The sequence below is a fragment of the Lithobates pipiens genome, unplaced genomic scaffold, assembly GCF_037356315.1.
Source record: "Lithobates pipiens isolate NorthernLeopardFrog02 unplaced genomic scaffold, aLitPip1_a1.2 Scaffold_8, whole genome shotgun sequence".
Taxonomy (NCBI): domain Eukaryota; kingdom Metazoa; phylum Chordata; class Amphibia; order Anura; family Ranidae; genus Lithobates; species Lithobates pipiens.
The window spans coordinates 658384360-658396481 of NW_027507903.1; the positions used below are offsets into that span (position 1 = coordinate 658384360).

At 46.9% G+C, this 12122-nt stretch overlaps 2 protein-coding genes across 2 annotated transcripts in view; both read right to left on the reverse strand.

Annotated features, from left to right (window-relative positions):
- The window catches only part of LOC143961773 (E3 ubiquitin-protein ligase TRIM39-like), a 216232-nt gene that overhangs the window by 159675 nt on the left and 44435 nt on the right, over positions 1–12122 (reverse strand). The window lies entirely within an intron of this gene.
- Positions 9614–11478, reverse strand: LOC143962486 (tripartite motif-containing protein 14-like). The gene has a single exon (XM_077471767.1). The coding sequence runs from the start codon at positions 11476–11478 to the stop codon at positions 10675–10677; it is 804 nt and encodes a 267-aa protein (XP_077327893.1). The 3' UTR covers positions 9614–10674.

The following is a 12122-nucleotide window of genomic DNA, read 5'->3' on the forward strand; positions in this document are numbered from 1 at the left end:
GATAAAAGTACAGTTGTAGTTTGATTGTATTTTGTTCACAAAATAGTGCATTCCTTCTGCTACTGTAGAAGTTTGCAAGCGATGGAATGTTGATCTAGTGATAAGAATCAGAAAAGGAGTCTGCACACTCCTGCTCTTCTGGAATGTTTGTAAAATGTTTTCTTTTGCAAAATACAAAAAAAATAAAAAAATAAAAAAAAAAGAAGATAACACAATTTCAAAAGTGAAGTCCAGAGGAAGGTTCCTGGCGTGGGAGAAACCTGTGGAGAGGTTTGAGGACTGACTTGAAGGGGAGGGTGTCGGTTTCAGCATAAGGGACTCGCATTGGCATCAGGAAAGGAGCGGATCCTTGTAGATAAAAGAAAGTTGATCCAGTTCGCTTTGGTCCTGTATCGACAAATTGGTTGTCATAAACCGATGCCACTTGGCTAGGAAGTCAGCTTTTTGTTTACCATGCGAGAAGTCCGTCGTGAGCCTCTCTGTGCGTAGGAGAGATAGAAGGTCTTTGCGGAGTTGGGAGGCTGGAGGGCCAGTGGGTAAGAGCCAGAAACGTAATATGAGACGGCGGGCCAACAGTAAGCATAACAAGGTCCAATCCATTGTAGCTCGGGTGGGGAGCGTTCCCGAGGAGGAACTAGTGCTTGCTGAGATGGACCAAGGTAGCAGGATGGGATCCCAATAACCAAAGATTAGGAGAAGAGGTTCTTTAGGTAATTTCATCAAGGTTACATCAAAAATGAAGGCCAAGACCTGGTCCCAAAAGGTGGAGATAACCGGACAAGACCAAAAACGATGAGCGAGGGGTGGCTTTGGGAGATGACACTGTGGGCAGGAGGCCCCATCTGATTTTGATTTGGAGGAAAGAAAGGGAATGTAGGCCCTGTGGGCAATCTTAAGTTGGGTTTCCCTCCAGGTTTCATTAGGCGTCAGTTTGAGGACCTTGTTTAGACCGAGTAAAATTTTATGAACAAGATCTGGGTCCGGGAAGGTAGATGACCATTTTGCAATAGAGGTAGAAGATGCAGGTGGCTGTGATTGTTGTAGAAGCGGCTTGTAGATATCCGAGATTTTAAAAGACTCGTTGCGTATCAGCTGATCCAGAAAACTTGGTTGAAAACGACGGGATTCCTCCTTACAAGTGTGGGTAATGTAGCTGAGGCATTGTTGGTAATGGAAGAAATGAGAGGTGGGAAGCAGGAATGCATTCATCACTTTCCGAAAGGGGAGCGGTTTGCCAGTGTTGGTGTCGCATAGGGAAGAAAAAAGGGACAGACCCCGTGCTGACCATTCAGAGAAGGCTTTACATTGTAGACCTGGAGTAAAGCAAGGGTTTCCTTGAATAGGTAAGTGCATAGAAAGGAAAGGCGTAAGTCCGGCCAATTTTCTAGATTCTCTCCACGCTATAGCTGTGTCTCTGAGGACTAAATTATGTTGGTGGGGGAGGGGTACTGATTTCCAGCGGCAATGTAGCAGGGCTGATAACGAGAAAGGGCGAGCCATAGCGGATTCCAATTCAAAATTAGAGTATCTGGACGAGTGTGTGATCCAGTCTAGGCTCGTCCTGAGTAAACAGGCTAGATTATACAACCTAATGTTAGGTAGACTTATACCCCCATCGCCCCTGGGAAGGTGTAGTTTTTTGAAAGCAATACGTGGTCTTTTGCCGTGCCATAAAAATTTAGAAATAGCAGATTCCAAAGAGGTAACATCTTTATGTTTGAGTAAAAGAGGAAGAGTTTGCATAGGATATAAAAGTCTGGCAAAACTGACCATTTTTACAAGGTGGCACCTTCCCAGGAGCGAGAGGGGCAGATCCATCCAGTTGGTCAATTCTTGGGATAACTTAGTCAACAAGGGGGGATAATTAAGCTGATACAAAGAAGAAGGCATTTTACCAATTTTTATTCCCAGGTAAGTGATGTAAGAGGGAGCTACAGAGAATAAGGAACCATTAACCCAGGAGGGGGTTGAGAGAGAGCCAATGGGTAAAATTTCACTCTTAGAATAATTAATGCGGAGCCCTGAGCATAATCTAAACTCATCGAAGGTAGTTTTGATGGTGGACATGTCAAGGGAAGGGTTTGAGGTGAAAATAAGGACGTCGTCAGCGAACAAAGATGTGCGGAGTTCCACTCCACCAATTTTTATGCCCTGGAGGGGAGCTGAATGAGATAGGTATCTGGAGAGGGGTTCCAAGGCTATATTAAAGAGTAGAGGGGATAGGGGGCAGCCCTGCCTGGTGCCTTTGTGTAAGGGGAAATTAGGTGAGAGGAGGCCTGCCGCTACCAGACGGGCGGTTGGAGAGGAGTACATCGAGGATATAAGGTGGCTGAACGGGCCTGAGAAACCTAATTTAGAAAGGGTCATGGACAGCCAGTCGAAACTGACGTTGTCAAAGGCTTTTTCAGCATCTAAGGTAATGATGGCATAGGAACCATTAGGGTCCTGTTTGGCTGATTCAAGAGCGAGTAAAACTTTACGTATGTTTAGAGTGGCCGTCCGACCTTTGACAAAGCCTGATTGAGCTGGGTGAATTAGATGGGGGAGAATATCAGCTAGCCTGGAGGCTACAATTTTTGAAAGGATTTTCACATCTAAATTTAGGAGGGAGATGGGTCTGTAAGAGCCGGGTTGTAACGGATCTTTACCTTTCTTAGAGAGAAGCTTAATTACCGCTTGGTTCCCAGAAGGAAGGTAGTGACCCCCCGACCAGATAGAGGAATAAACCGAGAGGAGTGTGGGCGCTACGATGTGGATGAGGTTTTTGTAAAATTCACTAGTGTAGCCGTCGGGGCCTGGTGCCTTGTGGGAGTGTAGATGACGAATGGTGGATTCAATTTCAGAAAGAGTGATGGGGCGTTTAGGATCTCTAATTGCTGCGCTGATAAGGTAGGGAGCATCACTTTGTCCAGAAAAGCCTGGGCCTTTTCACGTACTATGGGGTCTGGTGCATAGAGATCAGTGTAATATTGCAACATGGTCTCGTTTATGGCTTGGGGGGATGAATGAGTCTGACCCGAGGGGTCTCGGAGAGACGTGATGTGAGTAGGGTGATGGCCCCCTTTACAGAGCCAGGAGAGGAGTTTTCCTGCTTTATTGCCATACTTGTGAAGGGTAGCATCCAAGTGGGCTTTTTTCGATCGTTCAAGAGCGTCAGCCCAAGTATCGAAAGCTGCCTTGGCTGAAACCCACTCGTCATGGTGTAAGGTGGAATTAGAGGACGAGAGCTGCCGTTGGGCAGCATGTAATCTGGCACTGGCTAATTTGTAGTGTTTGAGTGCGTTGCGTTTAAAGGATGTGGCGTAACAGATGATCCGACCCCTAAGATACGCTTTCCCCGCATCCCAAAAAAGATTCGGATCAGCTGCATGAATGGCGTTTGTGGAGGAGAATTCCAACCAGGCTTTATCCATAAATGTCAAAAAATCTGAATTATTGGCTAAAAAAGCTGGGAAACGCCAAAGGTTGGGATGGGGGGGAAGATCCAGTCTGTCTAGGGAAATTGCCACTGGGGCATGATCAGAAACCGCTATATCATGAATTTCCGAATCGGATATCAAGGTTATGAGGTCATCCGACCCAAAGAAATGGTCAAGTCTGGCTAGGGACTTATGAGGGTTGGAATAAAACGTGAATTCTTTGTCAGTAGGGTGGCTGAGGCGCCAAAGGTCCGTCATGTGTAGGGAGTCCATGGTAGAAGCAAAGATAGTAGGGAACATTAAGGTGTCATCCTGCTGTCGTTGTTTCGGGGAGGATCTATCAATCGAGGAGTGCATAACGTCGTTAAAGTCACCCCCTACTAAATGAGGCAAGTGGGTGAATTTAAGTAACCAGGACGAGAGTTCAGAATAGAATTGTTTAGAAGGATTATTAGGGGCGTAAACGTTGGAGATAAACATTTCCTTAGTGCCTATCCGTAGCTCGGCGGTAAAAAAACGGCCCATGTTATCCGAGAGAGTAGACAGAATTGTGCAGGGAAGGTTTTTGTGGATTAGGAGCAATACCCCGGCTTTCCTACCCACCGACTCGGCTCCATGTACTGACCCCACCCAAATCTTTTGCATGCGTGGAAAATCGGATGCGTGAAGGTGGGTCTCCTGTAATAAGGCAATGTCTGCTTTGAGTCTTTTAAGGTGGCGAAGGATCTTCATTCTCTTTTGGGGCGAACGAAGACCCTTTACATTCCAGGAAACTACTCTAAGAGGAGCGGAATTAGTGGGTGTGAGTGGCAGGACATGAGATACAGGTGGCTGGAGATATTGAAAACGTCTAGGCCGGGATCAGTGGTGTTACAGGGCATGGAGTGTGGACCAGGGAGTCTTAACTGGTAAAGGGGAGAACCCAATAGGTCACGGGGAAGGAACCAGGGGGGGGCAGGAGAGAAGGGAGTTAGGGGGATAAACAATAATAATAAAAGGATAATAAACAAATACATAAACAACAGCATGTACTTCTCTTTTTTCCGCATGAGTTCACTGTGCATAAAGGGGGGGATGCTCCCCAGCAGAGCCCCACCAAAACAGGAGAGGGGCGCGGGCAGTGCCAAAATGCCGCTGAAGGCCCGCCGGACTGGGATATGTGTCACAGCGTTGCAGACATACGGGGGATGGGTGTAGCAAAACACAGTGGAGTCATGCAGAGACCTAAACCAGGTGGAGGAACAAAACAAAACCGGCATAGCAAAGCAATTTCAAACAGAAAACTTAGGCAACAGTGCAAGGATAATATTAAATCAGAGGCTCAATATGATAGAAACCTGGTCGGTCGTCCAAAGACGCGAGCGTGCAGCCGAGAAAAAAGAGAAGGTCATTCGTTGAAAGGCTCGCGGTGACCATTGTCCGGACCCTTCTGGACCGGCATAGTATCAGCTCTCGGTGCATAGTGATAGAAAAATTCAGTAGCAGGAATGAAGGAGGGAGCTGAGGCAGAGCACCCATGAGCACGGGGAGCAGACAACTGAAACTTGGCATATCATGGCATGCAAACCGGGTAGAAGGGGGGAACAAGGAGAAAAAACATCCATCCGTGGAAAGGATGAGTAGAGGATCTTCAGCGAGGGATGTTGCGATGCCGATGGTGATCCGGATCCGAAGCTCGGAAGCGTTTAGGGGAGTCCTTTCTGGGGCTCCTCTGGTCCAGGGCACGGAGGGATGAGGCAGACTTGGAAGGGGTAGCCGGAGAAGGATCTGGGCAAAGTGAGCGTAAAAAGGCTTCCGCTTCAGAGGGGTCCTGGAAGGAGAGTTGCTCCCCTTTGGGGGACTTGAGACGAAGCACGGCAGGGTATGCCAAAGAGAATTTAATTTTGTAATTTAAACAGTTCCGAGCAAATCGGTTGGAAGGCTTTCCGTTTTTTGGATACTTCGATAGAGTAGTCCGCGAAAATTAAAATCTTGACCCCATCGATCTGCACTGCGGAGGATTGCCGGAATGCTTGTAGGATAGCAGCCTTGTCTGCGTAGTTCAGATATTTGGCGATGATGGGGCGGGGAGTTTTACGGTCCGCGTTGAAGGATCCTATGCGGTGGGCCCTTTCCACCATGAAGGGGCCTGTAAGACCGAGGGCTTCCGGGATACGTTTCGCGCAAAAGTCGCCTAAGTTGGCGTTAGGGAGCGATTCAGGGACACCAACGAAACGCAGATTGGAGCGTCTGGATCTATTCTCTAAGTCGTCTAACTTTTGGAAAACATACTGAAGCGCTTTTTCCTGAGACCGCTCAGTGGCTTGGGATTGATACTGATCGTCCTCCACTTCGGAGATTCTGTGTTCAAGGTCATCAAGTCTGGTAGCATGCTCTGTGATTTGGGCCTTGAGTTGGTGCATCCCAGCCTGTACAGCTTTTTCCACAGAGGCTGTGATCATGGGAGATAGCAGGGCCGCCACAGCCTGTGCTATGCGACTAGTGTGTCCATCATCCCCCGGGGGTGGCTGGTGTGCGTCACTAGGAAGGTTATGAGGAGGCTTTATGGTGTACCCACGGTGATGTGGAGGGCCTGAGGCAGCTGGGGGTGTTGGGGTGGCGACCCCGCTTACCTCCATGTCTGTGTCCGGCCGCTCTGTAGCTGAGGCCTGAGAAGGTGGAGCGGGCTGCGCCGGAGCCGAGTAGGCCGAAGCCGGGGGCTCGATTTGCGGACGGTCCGCGGGCGCCGCCGCGGCCGCGTACGAGCGGGGCCCCGTCTTTTCAACGAAGCGATCCATTAGAGAGGGGATCGTGGGGGACCACCCGGAGCCTGGATGGGGCACTGGGGCCGCTTTAGCAGACTTTTCAGGCCGGTTTGTGGGGCTCTGGAGCGGCGGGAGCGCAGCTAGCTCATGCGGCGCCGGAACCGGAAGTTACACAATTTCTTAATAAAAGGTATAGAGTTAGAAAGAAAGTTCAGGTACTTATGGAACTGCAAAATCCAGAGAATAAACGTTTCACAGCTGGATTCTCACAACCTCCGGATAGACTTCCTCTCACTAGGCCTAGCAGTCAGCAGGACGTTAAGTAAAGCAAAGTCTCTGCTACAGACTTGGATGTAACTGAGGGACGTAGACGAATTTAGAGAACTATTATACGATACCAGTGTCTCTCAGCCGGTCCAGTGATATTGTATGAATATAGATCCACAAAGTGTCCTTCAACTGAGCCTCCAGGCTCCTTCAGAGAAACCAGCCTTGTGCATGGTCTTCTCCCATAGAGTCCTCCCCTGGATGCTTCTCCAGTTGCTGGGCCTCTCCCTAGATGAGATGGCACCGGACCACCTTTGAATCATTACGGCCTCATATCCATTAAGGCCTGTCCCTGCAGTTGCTTTGCCTCGGACTGTCCAGCAACCCAGGCCAGGAAGGCCATGGGGGCTGGTCAGGAGGGCCAGGACCAAACAGACAGAAAATCTCTTCTGGACCGGAACCCAGAAGCATGTGATCGCAGTACCTTAAATACCATCTCCCAGAATGCACAGCAGGACAACACTCCCACTGGGCTGGTTCCGAGACAAGGATGGCGCTCAATACACCCAACTAGACTGTGTTCTACCACTTGCTGGCAGTGACAGTGACACCTGCAGCCAAGGAGAACCCAGTGCAATCCAGCTAGACTGGCACTGAAACCTTAATTTGGCAAAATTAGCCCTAAAACCCAACTGTGGCTTTAGGAATATTAATTTTCAAAAAACATATAGCCCATGCTCATCAGGAGCTGGCGCTACACCCGCATGTCAGGGTCCTAGGTGTTATCCTGGACTCTGAACTCCCCTTTCAGCCTCACATCCAACCACTGTCCAAAGCTTACCACCTCAACCTCTGCAACATCTCATCAAGATCAAGATATGCCACCTTTTAACCAATGACACCACAAAGCTTCTAATCCACTCCCTGATCATCTTGACTACTGCACCACCTTCTCATTGGCTTAACTTTACACAGGTCACCCCCCTTCAGTCCATCATGAATGCTGCTGCCAGGTTCATCCACCCTACCAACTGCTCAGTGTCTGCCACCCTCTCTGCCAATCCCTCACTGGCTTCCACTCACCCAGTAAATCAAATTCAAAATACTAACAATAACTTACAAAGCCATCCACAACTTGACTTCAGCTACATCACTAAGCTAGTCTCAAAGTACCAACCAAACAGCTCTCTTCATTCCTCCCAAGACCTCCTGCTCTCTAATTCCCTCATCCCCTAACCCCATGCTCACCTCCAGGACTTCTCCTGAGCCTCTCCCATCCTCTGGAACTACCCCAATCTGTCTGACTATCTCCTACTCTGTCCACTTTCAGACGATCCTTGAAAACTCATCTCTTCAGAGAAGTCTATCCTACCCCCACCTAATAACTGTACATTTATTTTCACCATCAGCCCATCCCCCACAGTTATTACCTTTTGTATCTCTTGACCCTCCCTTCTAGATTGTAAGCTCTAAAGGAGCAGGGCTCTCTGATTCCTCCTCTATTACACTGTAATTGTAATGTCTATCTTCATGTTGTAAAGCCCTGCATAAAATGTTGGCTCTATATAAACCCATAATAATAATAATAATAATAATAATAATTTCATAAAGAATCTTTATTTCACATTAACATTTCATTTTCTAATCCTCCCCCATCACCAGGACACATCTAGTGATTATAATACACCATCACATGATACATTATATTAGGATCCATTATAAAAGAGATCCCATAGAATTCTATTGGTGATCCATTCTATGGGGACACATTATATTGGGGACACATTCCAGTTCTAGTAATCATACATTATTATAGTGATATCATTATATTAGTGATAAATCCCATTATTTCTTTCATTAGTAAATCTCGGGATCATTTCTTCATATATTTCCTCTGAGATTTTTCCATCAATTTTCATCGCTTTCTATTTGTAGATCTATTATTCATTTCTATTTCTTCACACAATAAAATAATCAATAGAATAAACTTATTGTAAATGTATTAATAATAATGAATGAGACCGTCTACACATTATAATCCTATAGATAGAGCTAGATATGTTCTTAAAGGGCCCTTATGTCTCTATCTGCAGTTTCCACATTGGGTCCCTCGGTAGCCATTTCCCTACTATGACATCACAGCTCGGACACAGACAATAAGTCATATTACACTCTGTGCTCTCTCTCAGCTCCGGCACTCTATACAATTCTTCACCATCCCATCTCACTATACACAGTGCTCATGTACTGGGAGAAGCCATTATAACCAATTCCCCGCCCCCTTCTGTAGATGACCCAAGAGCCATACACACCCACTTATACTTTCCTTTATTGTTCCTCCATCAAAGTCCTCACTAAGTCCCCAGATTCCCGGGTATTGAGGGATCATGTGACCTTCTCCCAGCATGCAGTGTTCAGGCCTGAGCGACCAATCACAGAACTTACATACTGTCACATGATGGAGGGCTGACATCATCAATCCTGTGTAAGCTCCGACATAACCCACCATGTATCTTACATGGGTGAGGACTCAGGGATCTGACATGGATTGATGGGGGGGCTATGAAAGGGGGTAGAAGTGGGCCGGGGGGGCTGTGACTGCCCTAAGTGAGCAAATGACAAAGAGACTTATTAATGTAACCCTAAAGTAGCGTGACACATAAAGGGTCCCTAAGTAATACGACATACTTTGAGCCCCCAGGCAGTGATAGGACAAGAAAAAAAGACCAACATGTGCCCCTCATGAACTGTGAACTACTTCAGAACCATAGATTGCAGGTCCTGCCCATTTCTGTGCCCCCATCTCTTTTACAAAAACCTTAGCTTGGCCCCCTCCCTCAGATCTTTCAAAATATTTGGAGCCCCCGGACAATGTTATATCATCCAGATTCCTGACCTATTTGTGGGCCCCAGACAATGCCACCTACTATGGGGCCCCAGGCCACGTGACATACAGTATGTGGCCCCCAGCTTTCAGAAAGATAAAGTGACAGATGATAGTGACACTTGTGGGCACTGATAGATGGCACTGCTGGGCACCGATAGATGACACTGAGGGGCGCTTATTAGCAGTATTGATGGGCATTGATAGATGGAACTGATTAGCAACACTGGTGGGCACTATGGGGACCGATGTCCCTCTAATAGAAGCCAGTTATCGGCTATCTTTTTTATTTAGCGCTGACAGCACGAGGGAAAAAAATCTGTTGACCGACTCCTGTTTACTTCCTTGATCAGTTGTCTTGGCTGACAGCTGATCACATGGTAAATGGCTCGCTGTGATTGACCCTTTACTCGATCTGTGATCAGCCGAATCCCAAGGGGGCGGGCAGTGTGAGAACGGGAGGATGTACATGGACGCCCTCCGGGCATTTTAAGACAGCACTGTAGCCGTCTTTCGGCTATAGTGTGGGCACCAAGTGGTTAAATCTGCCCAGCAACAAATTCCCGCCCCCAATTTTTTTTTTTTAATAAAAAAACACAAAACGCAAATCAAGGTATAAAATCCTGCGGAAAGCACAGCAAAAAGGTTGAAAAGCCCCCTGCATAGGTGTGAATGGAGCCTTAGGCTGAGATGAGACTTGAGGGCTGTGGGAACCAGTGCGATTCCTAGATAAATGTTGTCACCGGGACAGAAAGTGAAGGAAAATCTCTGTAATGGAGCCCCGGATAGAAGGAAAAACATGACGGGGGATCTAATCCTGACCCACTCTGCCTAAAAACAGTCTGGGCTCTCTGATCAAATTTTTTCTTTCAGTAATAAATCTCATAGATTTCCTCTCAGATTGTTCCATTTATTTCCATCTCTTTGTAGTATAGATTGTATGGAGGGGGAGGGGCATAGAGGAGAGGTGACCCCATCCTATCCCATCACAGTGACCCCACCCCCTCTATGTCTGATCATGGCTGCCCCTCCCCCACACAGACTGACCACATGTGGGGGAGGGGCAGAGGGAGGAGGGGCATAGATAGATAGATAGATAGATAGATAGATAGATAGATAGATAGATAGATAGATAGATAGATAGATAGATAGATAGATTTCGCACTGACCAATAGGAACATGTTATTGTTACTCCAATAATTGAACAGATATTCTACCCAATCATAGCGATCAGTAAGAAATTTCAAATTTATTTATAGTAGAAAAACTTGCAGGAAGCCCCGCCCACTGCTATATACTATTGGGTGAATATTAATTTAATTCCCCTCCTTCTGACATCACCAGACTGTGGGCGGAGCTCTCACATCTCCCGCCTCCCCCCACAGATCTTTATACAACCTCTCCATACACCTATCCCAGCATGGAGGGGCTCAGTGAAGGTGGTGGTGAAGGTGTGAAGGTGTCGGATCGGGTCACACAGATCATAAAAGGAGATCCGCCCGGCCTCATAATCCAGATATATCCTGACTCTGTTACTGGAGGGAATGGGGGGTAAGAGGATCACTTTGCTGTCATGTATCACTGAATACTGATTAATAAAACTGTGCAATGCCCAGGACTTCTTAGTATTTCCAATCCATGACTCCCTCCCTCTCCTCTCTATACTGGGGTAACACATCCCGACTCTCCATATATCTGCCCCCCCGACATCCACTTCCCAGTAATGTCTCCCTGAGGAGAAACTCCGACTGCTCAACACCTGAGTACAATACTGGAATCTCTCTGGTGTTTCTGGGTGATTCTGGTATCTATCTGACCTGGATACAGTTTTCCTGTCATCTGATATATGTAGATAATTATCAGCTGTGTTTCCATCCAGTAATATGTCTGCAGCTCCCTGTATATAGAAGTATACATTTACCTCTGTTATTATATCAGATAAACCTGTGTGTAAGACCCCCGCCACATCCAGACCCCCTCCATCATGGAGGAGCTCCTCATGTCTCTCTCTGTCCTCATTATCTCCATCCTCAGTATCACACAAGTCACCTGTGTCTGATTCCTGTAAGACAGTCAGTGGATCCGTACAATACAGACCCGGCAGAAGTTGTGACCACATCTCAGGGTTACAGGATCCGTATAAATGTTCAGACAGACGGAACATTCCAACTCAGCTCTCAGATCACCAGACGCCATCGCTGACAGCAGAAGAGAAACTAACCGGAAAGTCTCTGACACCGGAGAGGAATGTGGATGGGGGAGGGGTGACGTCCTCCTACACAGGGTGAGGCTGGATGAATATTATAGGACACGGAGATCAGAGTACAGAAGGGAGAAGATTAGTTTTGCAGTAATATTGAGACTTATACCACCCAACTAGGGATGATACAAACACCCCCCAGTTCGGTTCGCACCAGAACTTTCGAACGGACCGAAAATTTGTGCGAACTTTATAACCCCATTGAAGTCTATGGGACTCGAACGTTCAAAATAAAAAGTGCAAATTTTAATGGCTTATATGCAAGATATTGTCCTAAAAAGGGTTTGGGGACCTGGCTCGTGCCCCAGGGGACATGGGTCAATGTCTAAAATGTTTTTAAAAACTGACATTTTTTCGGGAGCACTGATTTTAATGACGATTAAAGTGACAAAACAGTGAAATATTCCTTTAAATATCGTGCCTGTGGTGTGTCTATAGTATGCTTGGGAAGTGCCACGTGTTTCCCGTGTTTAGAACAGTCCATGCACAAAATGGCATTTAACAGAAAAAAGTTATTTAAAACTGCTTGCGTTTTTAATTTAATATCT